At 52.0% G+C, this 16,476-nt stretch overlaps 2 protein-coding genes across 4 annotated transcripts in view; both read left to right on the top strand.

Moving 5' to 3' along the window:
• The window catches only part of TAFA3 (TAFA chemokine like family member 3), a 20,350-nt gene extending 12,467 nt beyond the window's left edge, over nucleotides 1-7,883 (top strand). Inside the window, 6 exon segments of one of the 3 annotated variants that reach the window (NM_001445393.1) lie at nucleotides 183-490; nucleotides 1,672-1,729; nucleotides 3,244-3,359; nucleotides 4,011-4,160; nucleotides 5,125-5,249; nucleotides 6,369-7,883. In NM_001445393.1, coding sequence (NP_001432322.1) covers nucleotides 3,245-3,359; nucleotides 4,011-4,160; nucleotides 5,125-5,249; nucleotides 6,369-6,380 — 402 coding nt within the window. In that variant the 5' untranslated portion in view covers nucleotides 183-490; nucleotides 1,672-1,729; nucleotide 3,244 and the 3' untranslated portion in view covers nucleotides 6,381-7,883. 3 annotated transcript variants of the gene reach the window in all.
• On the top strand, nucleotides 6,506-16,476 carry LOC146404196 (uncharacterized). The gene is made up of 2 exons (XM_085023676.1): nucleotides 6,506-6,642; nucleotides 14,459-16,476. Exon 2 carries the CDS (start codon nucleotides 15,265-15,267, stop codon nucleotides 16,009-16,011), a length of 747 nt encoding a protein of 248 aa, XP_084879802.1. The 5' UTR covers nucleotides 6,506-6,642; nucleotides 14,459-15,264; the 3' UTR covers nucleotides 16,012-16,476.

Here is a 16,476-nt window from a genome sequence, read left to right as displayed (position 1 = left end):
GTCCACTGGACTGCGCTGTGGTGGCCTGCGGCCCTCTTTTACCTGGTCTCGCCTCGGCCGCCAGGGGTCGCTGCGCCCCGGCTGGGAGCGCCGGGCGGACTGAGCGCCGTGTGCGGTGCCCCGCGCGGTCCGGGAGGAGGCGGTGACGCGGGAGGAGGGCTGGCGAAGCGGGGGCGGCCCCCGGAGAGGAAGAGGAGGCGGCGGTGGCCGCTGTGTGCTCGCTGGCGGTCCTGCGGGCAGGAGCCTCGGAAGGACCCTGGCTGAACTCTGCAGAACTGGCCGGGCGGGCCCGGAGCTCCTCGGTGCCCAGAGCGGGCCCGGCATGACCGTGATGCTAGTTTGGCCAGAGCCCCTCCGCCTCGGGGACGCATCAACTTGGTGAAGGGGACAGGGCTCCGGACTAGACAGCAACCGAGCTGGCCGCTCCCGGCTGCAGTCTCCCTTTCGGAGTCTCTATCCAGGGCTCAGAGGCGAGGAGACTCTCGGGCAGGTGGGTTGAACCAGTGGGAACCATCGTAGGGTAACGAGTGGGCACCGCCGTGGGGCAGGTAGGTCCCAGGATGGGGGTTCAGAATTGGGAGGACTGAGCGGTTGCGGGGCGGGGGCGGGAGAAGACAGAGAAAGATTAGAGGATCTTGCGGTTCTCATTCTCAGCCCATGCTAGTATGCAGGGGTTGGGTGAAACAGCCTGGGAAACTGAGGCGCGAGCGTGGAAGCCTGAGAACAACTCCCAGAAGCTTCTTTCTCTAGATCTCTCTGAGGGAGGGGACAGAGGGCGGGAGGACCCACCCCAGTGCCCACCCCAGGTCTGGTATTGGGGTCCATAGGAGAGAGGGGAGGGGTGGCAGCTCAGAGAGAAAAGACACAGCTGCGTTTGTCATGATCAAAACGAAGTGTTCTGATGGAGACAGGGAGAGAAGACACCTCCTCAGAAAAGAGGTACTTCTAGAAGCTCTCTGCCTATGGAGTACACCCACCCTAGAAGTACTGATAGCACTCCCACCCTCTGTCCTCATTGTCCTTTCTGGGCTCTCACTCTGGGAAGCTAGGGCATGGGTTCTCCGTCTCTCTTGGGCCCCACTATCCTACCTGCCTCAGCTCCACTTCCCTTTGGAGGCTGAAGGAGGGGAGATCTTAGGGAGAAATGGAGAAGCTTTGGGGCTAGGGCCTCTGGGAATGGGGGTGAGGGTGGCAGAGCTGAGCCAACTCCTGTCAAGTTCAGGAAGCAGGTGTGATGGGGCCAGGATGAGGAGGCAGAGAGGATTCAGGACCTCGGTCAGTATTCACAGGCACCTCTTTCCAGCATCAGTCTCAGCAGCAGGGCCTGAAGGCCAAGAACTCTTCCTTGACCTTCAGCTCCTTCCCTAGCCAGAGAGATGACAGCATTGATTCTTAGACACCTCCTACCACCAGCCCTGCTTCACTCCTGGGACACAGAAACTCCCTCCAGTTTCTCTTCTGAGGCTTACCACCCTACTGTGCTTCCAGAGTCTGTAAGGACCCCTGTGGATTCCCAGGGCCAAGGAAGGACCCCCCTGCTCTCTGAATTAGGCTCTACCTCAGTGCCCAGTCCACCCCCCATGTCCCCACCCAGGCCCTCCTCCATCTCCTGCAGGGCCACGAGCTCCTTCTGTCCTTGGCAGACCCTGAGAATCTTTCCTCCTTGTCTAGGTAGAGTGAATCCGAAGCCAGTGGATGAACAGACAGAAGCTAAAAGATCCCCAAAAAGGTGAGTGAGGAGGCAGTTGATCAGGGGGAGTAGGAGGGTGAACAGAGATGAAGCACCCAATCCAAGGGAGCAGCCATCTGGCCTCTGGTGTTTCCAGCACGTGCTGGTGCCTGAGGAAGCCCAGTGATGCTGCAAGAGGCCAGCAGTGCAGCAGAGGGGGTGGTCCAGGCCCCTTCCATGCTTGGATGGCCCCCAGCTGCTCTGTGCCTCTGCTTCCCTGGGATTCTTCCATTTCTACTCCCCCCTTGGGATAGATTTGGGCACCATCAAGGATGGAGGAGAAGGAAAGGGGAGGAGAACGCAAGCAGGGCGGTGCAGTGGGCCCCGGGTAGGCTCCTGAGCTCTGGGCTCTGCCACCACACTTGCTGCCTGGCCTTGGGCAAGTCTTTGGACTTCTATTGGCCTCCTTTCTTCCTTTTTAGATTTAAATTTTGTTTAATTTGAATTGCTAGGACATGCCCATGGTTTCAGAACCCAAAAGGTTAAAGTGCAATAGGGAGAACAATATCTCCCTTCTACCTCTGTATCCCAGCCTAACCAGTTTCCTTTCTGGATGGCAAACAGTGTTATTCGGGGGGTTGGGTACATTTTCCAGAGCTAGTTTACCCATATTTGAGTAACATATATAATCCTTCCCTTTGACACTACACCCCATCCCGCAGTCTGCTTTTTCTCCTAAATGATTCTCATTGGAGATCATCGCATCCCTCAGGACATGAAGCACTTCCTCATTCTTTTACAGCCGTCTGGATGGGACTGCATTTGCACACATGGCCAACATGTAATTAGCCAGCCTTTTATTGATGATTGTTCGGTTGTGTCTAGACTTTTTGAGTATCAGTTTGCTCATCTGTAAAATAGGTACAAATAATCCTACTTTGTAAGATAGTCATGAAGACTTCAAGAGTATGTTTGCAGAGAGTGTGGGACAAGTGCTCAAAACATGGGAGTCAGGGAGTTCCCGTCGTGGCTCAGTGGTTAACGAGCCATCCTTCTGGGATGGCCTAGCTCAGTGGGTTAAGGATCCACATTGCTGTGAGCTGTGGTGTAGGTCTCAGACACAGCTCAGATCTGGCTTTGCTGTGCCTGTGGCGTAGACCAGCAGCTAGAGCTCCAATTCAACCCCTAACCCTGGAAACCTCCATGTGCCATGGGTATGGCCCTAAAAAGACCAAAAACAAACAAACAAACAAAACACGTGGGAATCAGCACTATCGTTCCTCTGATGTCCTCCATGGGATAGTTCATTCTTTAAGACCCCTCCTGAATGTCATCACTTCCGCAGAGCTTTCCACGATTTCCCCAGCAGAACAGTCTCCCCACCTGCTCCCCTTCCTGTGGAGCCTGATCACTTTCTACAGTGAGCCTGTGTCAGGCCCAGAACTACCTGGGGACATGATGTGCATCCTGCCTGCCTCTGTGCCCCCTGGAAAGCATGGCACAGTGATGCCAGGACTGGGCACTGGGGGGTGCTCCTGCCTGGAGTCAAGCGGGGGGTATCCTTCTCTCTGCAGGATGCGTGAGAGGGCCACACAGAACTGGAACATGGGCAGCTGGCTGCTGGCTCTTTGCCTGGCCTGGCTGTGGACCCTCCTGGCCTCGGCTTCCTTGCAGCTTCCAACTCCCACAGGTTTGGGAGAGGTGGTGGGCCCCGGGGGGCAGTTTCCCAGGGTATCTGGAAAGGTGGACACCACCCTACCCTGTTCTATAGCAACTAGATCTCCAAGACTGAGTAAAACCCCCAGATTCTAGGGCTTGTGGCCCCTGTGTTCTTCACTCAGAAACTCCACCCCCCTTCTGCTCTCCCAGCCCAAGGAGGCAGGAGCAGACCCAGTGCTCACCTTCCCCTCCAGGCCAGAAGGTGTTCTGTGGGGAGAGGAGCTCCAGGATCAGGGCTTAAGTCTCGCCTCCTGGCCTAATTCTGTGGTTTTCCTTCTGGAATGGCTAAAGCCCATGTAAGCGGATGATCCTCCCCACGCATCGTAAGCCCACAGGGCCCTTGGCCTCACCCAGAGGAGGCCGGGAGGCGGGGGTTGCTGTGGACTCCATCTTTTTCCTGCCCAAGGGCCAGACTCAGCCAGGGTGATGAGCGTGGTCTCAGTGGAGAGGAAGGAAGGACAGGAACCCTGGGAAGTGGCAGGAAGAGTCTATGATTGGAAATTCTTACCTACTGCTGCCCGGGGCTGGGAGGAGGGGCTGGAGGATAACCAGCTTGGGTGGGAAGGGAGCGGGGTTGCCAGGCTGGGCCGGCACCCAATTGATCGTGCTCTGGCCCCTCCAGTCCTTGTGAAGCAGGGCACCTGTGAGGTGATTGCCGCTCACCGCTGCTGTAACCGGAACCGCATCGAGGAGCGCTCCCAGACTGTCAAATGCTCTTGCTTTTCTGGCCAGGTGGCCGGCACCACCCGGGCAAAGCCCTCCTGCGTGGATGGTGAGAGAGAGGCCGGGACCCGGTGGGGAGGGCCCGGTGGTCAGGGAGATACGAAGGTCTGTCCCTGCTTCGCCATCTGCTGGGGATACAATTTCATGCCCATCCCAGGGCTTTCGCAATCAGAGTCTCAAATGATGGGGCCACCCCTGGGGGGAGGGGCGCGGATGTGGCCATATCCATCTCATAGATGAGGAAAGCTCTCTCTCTCTCTCACACACACACACACACACACACACACACACACACACACACACACTCACACACACCCTCCATCCTGGCAGCACCCACTGCCTGGCCCATACGTTGATCATCACCTTTCACGGATCCTTCCATGCCTCCAGCCAGGCTCATGGCCTCACACCCACTCTGCCCCACCTTGACTTCACCTGTGGCTCCTTCCCAGGCCTCTTACACATGCCCTCCTCTCGCTCTCAAGCCAGCCCTCACCCGCCCCTCTCATGGACACACGTGTGTCCATTGGACGTGAATTCCTTCCTGTCCACTCCTTTCCCATCGACCCACTCATGCTCACGTGGCAGCGCCATAAACGTGCCCACTTGTGCGCACACACACCAAGGGGACGCTTGCGCACTCCCACCTGAGGATCCCTCCAAATGGCACGCACGCTTGCTTGCACCCACCAAGGGGGATGTTGAAAACTGTGCCTCTCTGCCAGTGACATGGCAGCTCAATTCAGGGGCTGCCTTAGAAACAATGTCCCCTGCCTTCGCCCGCCTGTCTTTGGTGAGATGTAGGGTCAGTGGGATTGAGGTCGGCGTGGTTGTGTCCGTCGGTCTCAGCCTGAGGACTGCCCTGCCTGGCAGCCTGGGAAACGCAGGCCTCAAAGCCAGGGTGTGTGAAGCGTGCCCTTCACTCTGCACAGACCCCCCCCCCCTCCACTGGACAGCTGCATGCTGACTTGCAGAGAACTTAGAGCTGCCCTCCCTGCCCCATGCTCCCACAGCCTCCATCGTCCTGCAGAAGTGGTGGTGCCAGATGGAGCCCTGCCTGCCTGGGGAGGAGTGTAAAGTGCTCCCGGACCTGTCAGGATGGAGCTGCAGCAGTGGACACAAAGTCAAAACCACCAAGGTACCCACCCCTTCTCTTCCCCTCCTCCTGGGGTAGAGAAGTGGGCACAGGAGCCCCAGGTTCTAGGATATCGGTTTCCCAAGGTGACATCTGCAAGCCATGTGAGCCCATCGCTGGACAGGTGCCCTGGGTTCGTCTTGACTCTGCGGAGTCGGAGCCTCTGGATTTGAAATCCAGCGTGACCTTGTGGGCGAACTCCTGATGCTCCATGAGCCTTAGTTTCCTTCTCTGCCTAGAGTGAGCTTGCCTCCCAGAAAGTGTCAGCTCCATAGAACAAAGTAGAGAATTGAGGAAATTATCTAGATAATTTAGAGGAGACTCTCCACCATAGCCAGCCTGCCCACCTACACCTGCCACAGGCCCCATCCCACACTCCCTTCAGCTCACACCTGCCCTCCTCTGGTTGGATTGCTTTGCTGGGACAGCACCTGAGAGGATTATTCTTTTCCTGGTGATTTGCTGCCTGCCCCACAGAGCAAGGGGTGATTAAAATTTTATTGAACTCTTCAGCAGTTCCAAGTGTGTCACAGTTAATCAGTTGTATCTCTTTCTCTGTCATGGCCATTTGTACAGATGAATGACCCTGTGGGGCAAGCCAGAACTCTGCCTCTGCCTTCCCTCCCCACCACCACACCCAGCAAACAACCACGCCAACAAAACAATAGAGAAGGAAAGGCGGTCTCTGAAGAGAGCACCGTTTTCATAGGACATGGAACAGGAGCTACAGCAAGAAAAAGTGTGGCTGGATCTAAAGTAGGACTTCCTATCTGCAGACAGACAAGGGAGACAGCTATTCTGAGTATATTTAAAACTAGAAGAGACCCACCACAGAGCTGGTGACATTTGTCACTATTTTTATAGGTTTGGGTTTGTTGCCTGAAGATCACTGTGCCTGCAGTTTGGTAGCTACTCTGAAGCAAGCAGTGGTGACATGTCCTTGATTTACTCTGGCATGAGCCATCCGGCCACACTTTTCCAGTCTAAACTCTAGAGGGAAGGGATTGGCAGCAATGACCTCTGCATCACCTGCGAGCTGTGCATCTTGGGGAACCTCAGGCATGCGGGGAGGGGTGGGACCAGCATCCCTTCTCTAACCTTCCCCCATCACTTGCTGTCTAGGTTACAAGATAGCTCTTGGGGTCACAACCTGACAGCTTGCTTGAGCCACGAACTGGAAAATGGCAGCCGGTTATCAGCGAGCACATATGGAGATTCAGTTCCCTGGGCCCACGCCCTGCGCCAGGTGCAGCAGCACTCTTTCCAAGGCCATTGCTATTAATCTGCTCAACAGAGAGGGGACCTCATATCTCCAGGCTGATCTCCAGCCGCATACCTGTGAGGCTGGGCTCTCCTGGACACAGAAGAAGGTCAAGATACAATTCCTGCCCTTAAGGTATGTTTTGTCAAGTTGGAAAGCTGATGCAAGGCAATCCAGGAGTTCCTATTGTGGCTCAGCGGTAGTGAACCCAACTAATATCCATGAGAGCGCAGGTTCAATCCCTGGCCTCGCTCAGTGGGTTAAGGGTCCGGTGTTGCCGTGAGCTATGGTGTAGGTCACAGAGGCAGCTCAGATCCTGTGCTGCTGTGGTTGTGGTGTAGGCCAGCAGCTGCAGCTCCAATTCAACCCCTAGCCTGGGAACTTCCATATGCTGCAGGTGTGGCCCTAAAAAGAAAAGGGGGGAAAAAAAGTAATAGGAACCTGCAAAGAACTGGCTGAATAGCAGCAGGAACTTTTATGAAGGTCCCTCCTCTCTGAAATAATCCAGAATATCTGCACACCAGGATGTGGGGCCACTGGATCTCGTCTCTACCCTCAGCCCCCAAACTTGCAAACAGACCCCATGACAGCCTGGAGGTCACTCAGCCCAGTCACAGCTGGGCACTCTGAGCTGGCAGCTCCATGGCCCACTCTTAACTCGTCTCTTCCCAAGCCCTTAAGCTGTTCCTTAAAGAGGCTTTGGCTCCAAGAGAGGGTCTGGCTGGGGTCCCAGAGCTGGTCAGAGTCCTTTTCCTTCAAAGGCCCTACTGGGCAGCAGAGGAGCCCCTGCTGGGCTGGACAGAGCTTCTGTCCAGGACTGAGGATCAGTCAGTCAGGCTGGCGCCCTAGCTGGTTTGCAGATGACATGCAGGCCTTGGGGACTCCAAAACTTGGCTGTCTCATTAGGAAAAGAATCACAGTCTCAGTGACAGCTGACATCAGCTAGGATCAGCTGGGGTCCCCGGGATTGTGATGGAGCCTTGAGGGGATGGGTGTCCGTAGAGACCACCTGAGACAGCGCTGAATTCTGACCCTCAGAGAAGACAGATCAGATGATGGTCTGAGATTGAGTCTCAGCCCTTCCCTGCTTCTCTCCCTCCCACCCCATGCAGTAGAATCAAGATGGTTCACCCACTGCCTTGGGTTCTTGTTTTTGTTTGTTTTTGGTGATGGAATGAACAGTGATGCCAGCTTCTCACTAGACTATAGATATCAGAACTCTGACTTCAAACCTCTGTACATAGTCGGGGCGCGGGCTGGAGTGGTCAAGGAGCAGGTCAAAGGTGACCATCACCTCTTTCAGGGTCGGGGAATGGTTGAAGGGGTTCGCACACTTTCGGGAAAGGCTAATAAATATTTTGGGCTTTGCATGCGGCCGACAGTCTCTGTGGCATATTCTTCTTCGTTGTTTATATTGTGTCAGGGTTTTTTTGTTTTTAAACCTTCAAAAAAGCTTTGTTTGTTTTTCAAAACCTTCAAAAAATGCGAAAACTCGTCTGAGCTCAAGGGCTGTACAAACCCAGGCCCCAGGCACTATTTGGAAGGTTGCCAACCCCCATGACCCTTGGAAGGCCAGCTATCTCTGCAGCTTGAGTCTGCCTCCGGCCTGCCTTCGGTGCAGTGGGAACCTGAGCAGGAGGGCTGGGTCGGGTGTTGTTTTTCTTCTAATGTTCCTTGAGAGATTGGTGAGTAAATTATTTAGGCTACAAATGAGTCAGCTTTAGCAGGGTCGGGCAATAAGAGCCCGCTCTCCTCGAGGCCAGGATGTGGACTTCTCCACTCCCTCCCCATCCTGAGAGACCGTGTCCAGGAGACAGGCAGAGGCCTCCGGCCTCCTGCCCATCGTGCTCGGCTGTGAGCTGGGGGTGAGCCTGAAAGCTGAGAGATGATGATGGGCAAACGCCCCTCGAGCCACCAACCCCGGGCAGCCTTGCTTCCGCCAAAGTCCAGCCTCCTTGTCCGCCCTGACTCCCCCCTCCTCCCTGTTTCAGAGGAGACTCTTTCCTTTGGCACATGCTGGAATTTACTCATTCATTTTTTTAACCCCTCAAAGCCTCTGTTTCCTCCTGACCTAGTCATATATTTATTTGGCGGGCTTTGCAGGGTATTCTTTTATATGGTCAGGAGAGCCCCACATAAGAGGATCTGCTGGAGAAGGGGAAGCATCTCACCTCCCAACAGAAGCTCCCTTGGGTCTTGCCTCCAATGAAGTCAATATCTTTGTACATTTTGTAGTTACTTCGATGGATAGGAATGCAAATTAATTTTTCCTGGAGCTCAGGGGTCCTGGAGTCATTTGTGCCCCTTTTCGCCCCTTAGTGGGATGGGCCATCAGATTACCTGAAGTTAGCTTGGACCCCTACCTGCTCCGCTTTGGAAGGTTGCCAGCTACAGAAGATCATGAGGCTAATTTCTATGGCCTCCTGGCAGTTTCATTAAGGTCTGTGAGTGACACCCTAATTAATAGTCCCAGACAGTTGCCTAGAGTTTTGAAGCCTCAGCTTCCTAAAATCATGAGCTTAGCGCTAGAAAGGATTTTAGAGATCATTAGCCAACTCCCTCACTTGACAGATGTGGAAGGGAAGGCTCAGAGAGGTTAGGCGATTTGCTCAAAGTCACACAGCGGGCAGGTGGCATACCCTGCCCAGTGATCCAGACAAGTGCTCTTTATATTACTGCACATTACCTCTTACCCTAGGACAGATGGGGGCCCTGAAAAGAAGCCAGGATTTTAGCAGGAATGAATGGGAAAGAATCTCACTCTAAAATCACCCAACCCTGTGAATACAAAAGGACAGAATGAAGAAGAACAGGAAGCACTTATATATACACAGAAAGAGGGCAGAAGGGGACAAAAAGGGGATTGAGGTTACTCATTCAGAAGACCATCCAAACACCAAAGCACCAGGCAAAACAACTAGAATAAGATGTGATTTTTATTTATCTCTTGGAGGAGACAGAATGGAGCCCCTATCAATCTCTGGAAGATCTTGAAGCCAGTTTTGATGGCTTCAGGGTTCTTTAGAGCCTAGAGCAGGGGTCTGCAAACCAAGGCCTGTGGCCAAATCTGGCCCACCACCTGTTTTGGAAACAAAGTTATATTGGAATGTTCTCCTATTATCTGTGACTACATTCCTGCTATGATAGCAAAGCCAAGTCATTGCAGAGAAACCACATGGCCTATAAGGCTTAAAATATTTACTACTAGACTCTTTATAGAAAACTTTTGCCAACCCCTGTCCTGGTGTTTTTATCAGACCTTTCTCGATTCAGCCTGACAGTCTGGAGAATGATGACTGTATGTTGTATTCCTAAGTTGGGGATTTTTTGGGGGGAAGGTTGTGCTTTTGGCCCCTTCAGTCCCTTCCAGTGTCACTTGTGAGCTCGAACCACCAATGAAATGAAATAAAGAGTAAGACAGAAGCCAAGGAAAAGACTTGGAGCAGATGGATGCTTCCCTGATGTTGTCGCACCTCAGATCAGCTCAGATCAGCTCAGATCACATTTTCCAAGTTCATGTAACTTCTGCTTTTAAACTTCAGGGAACTAACTGCATGTGTACCCACGTGTTAAGATGTAATTGTGGGAGTTCCCGTCATGGCGCAGCAGAAACGAATCTGACTAGGAACCATGAGGTTTCGGGTTCGATCCCTGGCCTTGCTCGGTGGGTTAAGGATCCGGCGTTGCTGTGAGCTGTGGTGTAGACCGCAGACATGGCCCAGATCCCACATTGCTGTGGCGTAGGCTGGCAGTTATATCTCTGATTAGACCCCTAACCTGGGAACCTTGGTATGCTGCACCTGCAGCCCCCCGCCCAAAAAAATGTAATTATGTACACATGTATGCTGCTAGTGTTTCTGTGCATCTGTGGATGTGAGTATTTCTGTGCCCAAAAGCAAGGCTGAGACTGAAAATATATAAAAACTAGTCAGGGAGTTTCCTGGTGGCCTAGCAATTCAAGGATCTGGCATTGTCATAGCTGTGACTAGGGGTCATTTCTGTGGCTAGGATTTGATCCCTGGCCTGGGAACTTCCACATGCTGTGGGTGTGGCCAAAAAAACCAAAAAAACCAAAAACCTACTTCAGCACAGAGACTGACTAATCAAGGCAAATGCCTACCTGTACCTCAGCCCAGGGCACTGTTGCTGCACAAAGCCCAGCGTGTTTCCATGCCACCTGCTGTGGCTGCAGGTGCAGGCATAAAAAGAAAAAAAAAATGCTCCTTCTTTGTAAAAAACATTGCTGCCTCTGGCTTCTCCTACCAGTAAGAAAAAGATTCAAGTCTTAATGAGCCTCTTTGTATTCTGAAAATAACATAAACTTCATTTGGACATGCTACTCAGACTAATTTATTAGAAAAGTCAAATGCCTGCCAGTTTTGAGCAGCATCCAGAACAAGAGACGTCTCTGCTATAGGTACAGACTGCTGTGCAAACTTATCTACCTCTCAGGCCACATGAACTGGCACATCCAATGGAGCTTGAAGGCTTCACCTGTATGGAGCCACAGACACTGTATATGCAGGCTTTGGCAGCCTCTGAAGATGAATCACAGAGCAAACCATTAGGATTCTGGATCAAACCATGCCATTCTCTCCAGATAACTATTTTCCTTTTGAGAGAGAGCTTCTAGCATTCATTGGGTTCTACTGGAGATTGCTTGTTTGACTGTGCATCACCAAGTTGCCACGTGACCTGAGCTGTCCAGCTAAATGCGGTGCATTTGGCCACAAAGCCGTCAAGATGGGCATTCAGAACAGTATCCTGTTATCAGGTGGAAGGGTTATGTATACATAATTAGACTTGAGCAAGACCTAAAGGCAAAAGTAAGTTTCAGGAACAAGTGTCTCAGGATCCCCAGGCCCTACTCCCGCAAAACTGCCTCCTCTTTCTCAGCCCACACCTGTGGCCTCAGGAAAAGTTCTCTGTGATCAGTTAACTGAGAAATAAAAAAAATTCTGACCTGCTTCACTGATGATTGTAGGTGACAGGAGTTGGTGCTGCATGATTTGAATTATTTCTACCAGAAAGTGGACAGTTGCAACACAGCTGCCCCACTCAGAGAGGACCCTAAAGGATATTAAAAAAAAAAAAAAATCTTCCCATGTGCAAATCTTTGGATGGCTCATTTTGCCTGGAAGAAGAGATAGCCAGAGGTTGAGATAGACATCAGTTTTTAAAAAGGATCTGTGTGGAGTTCCCCCTGTGGCACAATGGGATTGCCGGCATCCCTGTAACACCAGGGCACAGGTTTGACCCCAGGCCCAGCACAGTGGGTTAAAGGATCCGGTGTTGCCATAGCTGTGGCATAGGTCGCAGCTGTGGCTCGGATCTGATCCTTGGCCCAGGAACTCCATATGCTGTGGGGTAGCCAAAAAAAAAAAAAAAAAAGTTTTGAAAAACCAGCTTTGACGACATGACCGGTGATAAAAATGAAGACTCTAGTAGTTATTTCTTCCTTATACTAACATGAATATATTAATTTAAATATTAACCAATTATTTTCTTCCATTTTCCCACTCATGAAAGTGATTCAGACTATTCATTGCTTGACAGCAAACAGGAAAATATACACAAACTGCCTGAGATTTCATCCAAAACCACAAAAATGTGTCCATATGTTGGTGTGAGAGGTGAAGGAATGGTCAGCCTTATAATGTAGTTTTTTTTTTTTTCTTTTTGGGGCTGCAGGTGAAGGTATGATAAAGGAAAAAGTGTTTCCTGCTTGAGCTTTACCATGTACTTTTTTTTTTTCTTTTTAGAGCCTCAGGTGTGACATATGGAAGTTCCTAGGCTAGGGGTTGAGTCGGAGCTGCAGCTGCCAGCCTATACCACAGCCACAGCAATGCCAGATCCTTAACCCACTGAGTGAGGCCAGGGATTAAACCTGCATCCTCATGGATACTAGTTGGGTTCTTAACCTGCTGAGCCACAATGGGAACTCCCTTACCATGTCATTTTAATTCAGTAAGCTGATTTCACATACCTCGAACTGTCTAATCTTCTTAAGATCCTGTAAGGTACAACCAAAACTTTATAGATCCAGATGCTCGGAGAGGAAAAAAAGTCTGAGGTCCTTCAATAGCTGTCTCACTAGCTGTGAGGGCAGAACCAGGAAAAGCACATGATCAGAGAATTGAGCAGACATTTCTAATGTGAATTGACTCATTTCATCCTCACAACACTTTCATAAAGTATTACTATTCTAATTTTATAGACAAGGACTCTAAGACCCAGAGAGGTTAAGGAAGTTGCTAAAGATCACACAGCAAAAAAGCAGAACAGGGTTTGAGCCCAGTTCTGCTTAGTTCTAAAACTCACATCCTGGACTACCCACTGTGGTGCAATGGTAAAGAACCTGACTGGTATCCATGAGGATGTGCGTTTGATCCCTGGCCTTGCCCGGTGGGGTAAGGATCCGGTGTTGCCTTGAGCTGTGGTGTAGGTCCAGACTCAACCTGGAATCCAGCATTGCTGTGACTGTGGTGTAGGTCAGCAGTTGTAGCTCTGATGTGACCCTTAGCAGCCTGGGAACTTCCATATACTGCCGGTGCAGCCCCGGAAAAAAAAAAAAAAAAAGAAGAGGAAGAGCGGGGCTGGGGGATGGACTGGGTAGTAAGTGCCATCATAACAGAGGTGTGTCCTCAGTGCTACAGGAGAAACTATCTAGAAAAGAAACTAAATCCAGCATCAGGAAGGCATTCTGAGGACCAACTCTTTAAAATTGAGTAGGAATCAAGCAGGTAAAAATGTGTGTGTGTGTGTGTGTGTGTATTGGAAGAGGAGGACCGCTTGGGACAAGTTCAAGTAAGTAGCTCGCTGTGGCTGGAATATAAAGGGTAAAATGAAATGATGAGAAATGAAGCTGAAAGGCGGCCAAGGGTAAGCTCAGAAAGAAGCTGGCCACTGTGCAGTTCAAGTTTTATTTCAAGACAATGGAGAAGCTTGCAAGGGCCTGGGGGCAAGGCAGAAGGCAGGGGGCCGCTTTAGAGGCAGAGCTGTAAGGCCAGATGAAGGGGTGAATATGTGTGCAGGGAAACCAGTTGCAAGTTTTGGCAGTAGTCCTGGTATGAAACAGTAAGGCCTTGAACCAAAAGCAGTGGTTGTCTGGGGATGCAGAGAAGGGAGAGAAGAAGAGTCTTTTTCAAACTCTGAAATCTCTGTCCATTCCTTAATGGATGCTTGCTTTTTTCTCTCCCACAGTCACAGAGGTCTAGGCGCCAGCCCGGACTCCGCACACAAGGCAGTTTGACTGCTTATGTGCTGCTTGAAAGACACTAAAAGCCCAGCATCCCAACTTGCTGCCTTTTCCACTGGGCCTGTAACCCCTCCAATGGAGTCCTTTTTGGGGGCAAGATTCATACAAAAGCAGACATTTACTGGGCACTATCTATTTACTGCTTTTGGTTCATGATTTTTTTTTTTTTTTTCTTTTTAGGGCCACACTCGAGGCATATGGAGGAGGTTCCCCGGCTAAGGGTTGAATCAGAGCTGTAGTTGCTGGCCTATGCCACAGCCACAGCAGTGTAGGATCTAAGCCGTGTCTGCAACCTATACCACGGCTCACAGCAATGCCGGATCCTTAACCCACTGAGTGAGGCCAGGGATCGAACCTGCATTCTCATGGAGGCTAGTAAGATTCATAAACAGCTGAGCCACAATGGGAACCCCTGGTTCATGATATTTTAAGGGGCCACCATTTGAAACAGTTATTTCAAGGAGAGGATAGAAGAGGAATTTGGAGATTGGACTGTGGCAATTCCAGGGGAGCAAATGCCCAGGAATTCCCATGAAAGAGAAGAGGCCACACTGCCCAGAAGGGATGGGCTGTGGGTTGGGAGCCCCTGGTATAAGTAATTCCTGCCCTTTAGCTCCCAGGATGTTTTGGGCATTGGTTTTCCCTTTCACTCTGGCACAAGGTCATTTTTTCCTAATTTTTCTTTATCCACAGGGTTTCTCAGACCCAGGTTGGTATGTACCAACCAGAGCCTGAGCCTTCTAGGCCCAGCCAAGAAGGTACATGATGGAGCATCTTCTCTGATGTGTTTCTGGAAGTGGGTCAGGAGGTGAACTCTGAAAAGCAGACTAAGACTAGCAAGGGCCATAGATGCAGCCCTGGACCCCTCAGAGCTCTGAAAGCTGACAGACCAAATGGCAGGAGCAGCATAGCTGCCCCCGCAAGTCCTGCTTTGCACCATCCCTAAAGTGGTAGCCAGGGACTAAGCTAAAAAGCATCGATGGCAAAGAGGGTGGGAGAGCTGTATTTTCTCCTGGGGAGTGTGACACACAGGGTAGTCCTCAAGGCTAGAGTGTGGAGCTTAGCTCCGATCAGCACGGGGAGGTTGATTTTTACCCTGCAGGGCCCCCAGGCACTCCTGGGTGGCCGGCCATCAGTCAATGAGATGTGCAAATGCTGTTTTGTTTTCAGTTGCTGGTTTTTAAAGATTAAGCTGCTTGCTAGTAAGCCGATTGAACATCAGCAATCTTTCCAGGAAAATCTTTTAATTAAGTTTACATAGCAAAAATTGGTCGCCATCGTAGACAGTAGTCAATTAGAAGATATGAGAAGGAGACGGAGCAGGAGGTCGAGTGGGGTCCTAGAGTGGGTGGGGTTGTGTGTGTGTGGGTGTGTCTGTTTGTCTGTCTGTCTCAGGATGGGAAGGGTCTAGCGGTGCCCCTCCTAAAGCCCTTGAGCCTGCAGGAGGAGGGCAGCTGGCAGCGACGCCCGGAGAGCTAGCCCTCTGTATCCCTCGGTGGATGACCAGTGGAGCGCGGCGGGCCGGGAACGCTGTTTGCGATTCCCAGCAGCGGGTTGGGTCCCAAGTGAGGACACTGCCTGGAGGGAGGTGGCCCGCGGAGAGGCGACTTCACTGCAGACGGCAGAAGGCTCAGCCTCAAAGCCGATTAGCGGGACTCGACGGGTCAGAGCGGGTCATCCCCAGGGGGACTCGTCCTCCTAAGTTAGCCCCGCAAGGCAGAGGCTTCTGGTTTTTACCCTCGGCGCCCTCGGTGGGCGGCGTCCGCTTGCCGGGTTCCTGCCCCCACCCCCCGGCGTCGGGTGGCTGGCGGCGGACGGCGTCGTCCTGCTCGTGTCGCGCCGAGTCAGGTCAACCCAGGTCTCAGGACACGACGGCACAATCCCGAGGCCTCAAGGCCGCGCACTCGGAGTCGTCCGGGTCCAGCCTGCGTCCGCGCGCCGTCGCGGTAGAAGGCGGGGGAAACGGGCGCGTTTCCGCTGCGGCGTCTGACTGCGGGTTGGATGCGCCTCGCCTCCCAACACTCGACGGCATTGGCCTCGACACCCCCAGCTCCACATCGACGTGGGACACTGACGGACCTGGGCCACTCCGTCCCCAGCCCAGCAGAGCGGCCGACGGTGTTGTCTTGGATTCCCCCAGCTGGCGGGCGCTGCGGCGCTGGAAAGTCTTGCGGCCGAAAGGCTCGGGGCCCTGCGGGTGCAAATGGAGAAGTACGAAGCCTACAGACCCTGCTGGTTCGAATTGAAGCCCAACTAAAGGCAGCGCCTCCTTGTTTTTAAAAAGCAACTTTACGGAGGTAGAGTTTCTATACAATAAAATGCACCCATTGTAAGTGGACTTTTTATAAGGTTTGGCATTTATACCCGCCCCCCACCAAGATCGGGATACAGAACATTTCCGTCTCCTCCAAAGTTCGCTTGTGCCCTGTCCCAGGCTACTCTCCTGGCCACACCCCACCCCGCCACCCTCCCCCACCTTCCCCCGCTGCCTCCCACATCTGGGCTGGGGAGGTCACTGGACTGCTTTGTCACCACATACTATGTCTTTGTATTTTCTAGAATTTCATCTACATGGAATCATACAGTATGAACTCTTGTGTCTGACTTCTTTCACTCGACATAATGTTGAGAATCATCCGTATTGTTGGAAGGATCGGTAGTTTGCTCCTTTTTATTGCCGAATAATATTGCATCATCTGATTATACTGCAA

Source organism: Sus scrofa, chromosome 4 (assembly GCF_054392235.1).
Source record: "Sus scrofa isolate SSC_HxYL_T2T_F1_AM1 chromosome 4, Sscrofa_HxYL_maternal_Yorkshire_Landrace_v2.0, whole genome shotgun sequence".
Classification (NCBI taxonomy): domain Eukaryota; kingdom Metazoa; phylum Chordata; class Mammalia; order Artiodactyla; family Suidae; genus Sus; species Sus scrofa.
Note: the sequence above shows the minus strand (reverse complement) of the source record. Positions and strands in the feature narration are given on the sequence as shown.

Excerpts from the sequence above, each read along its gene's own strand:
- LOC146404196 (XM_085023676.1), top strand. The coding sequence starts at position 15,265 with ATGACCAGTGGAGCGCGGCGGGCCGGGAACGCTGTTTGCGATTCCCAG.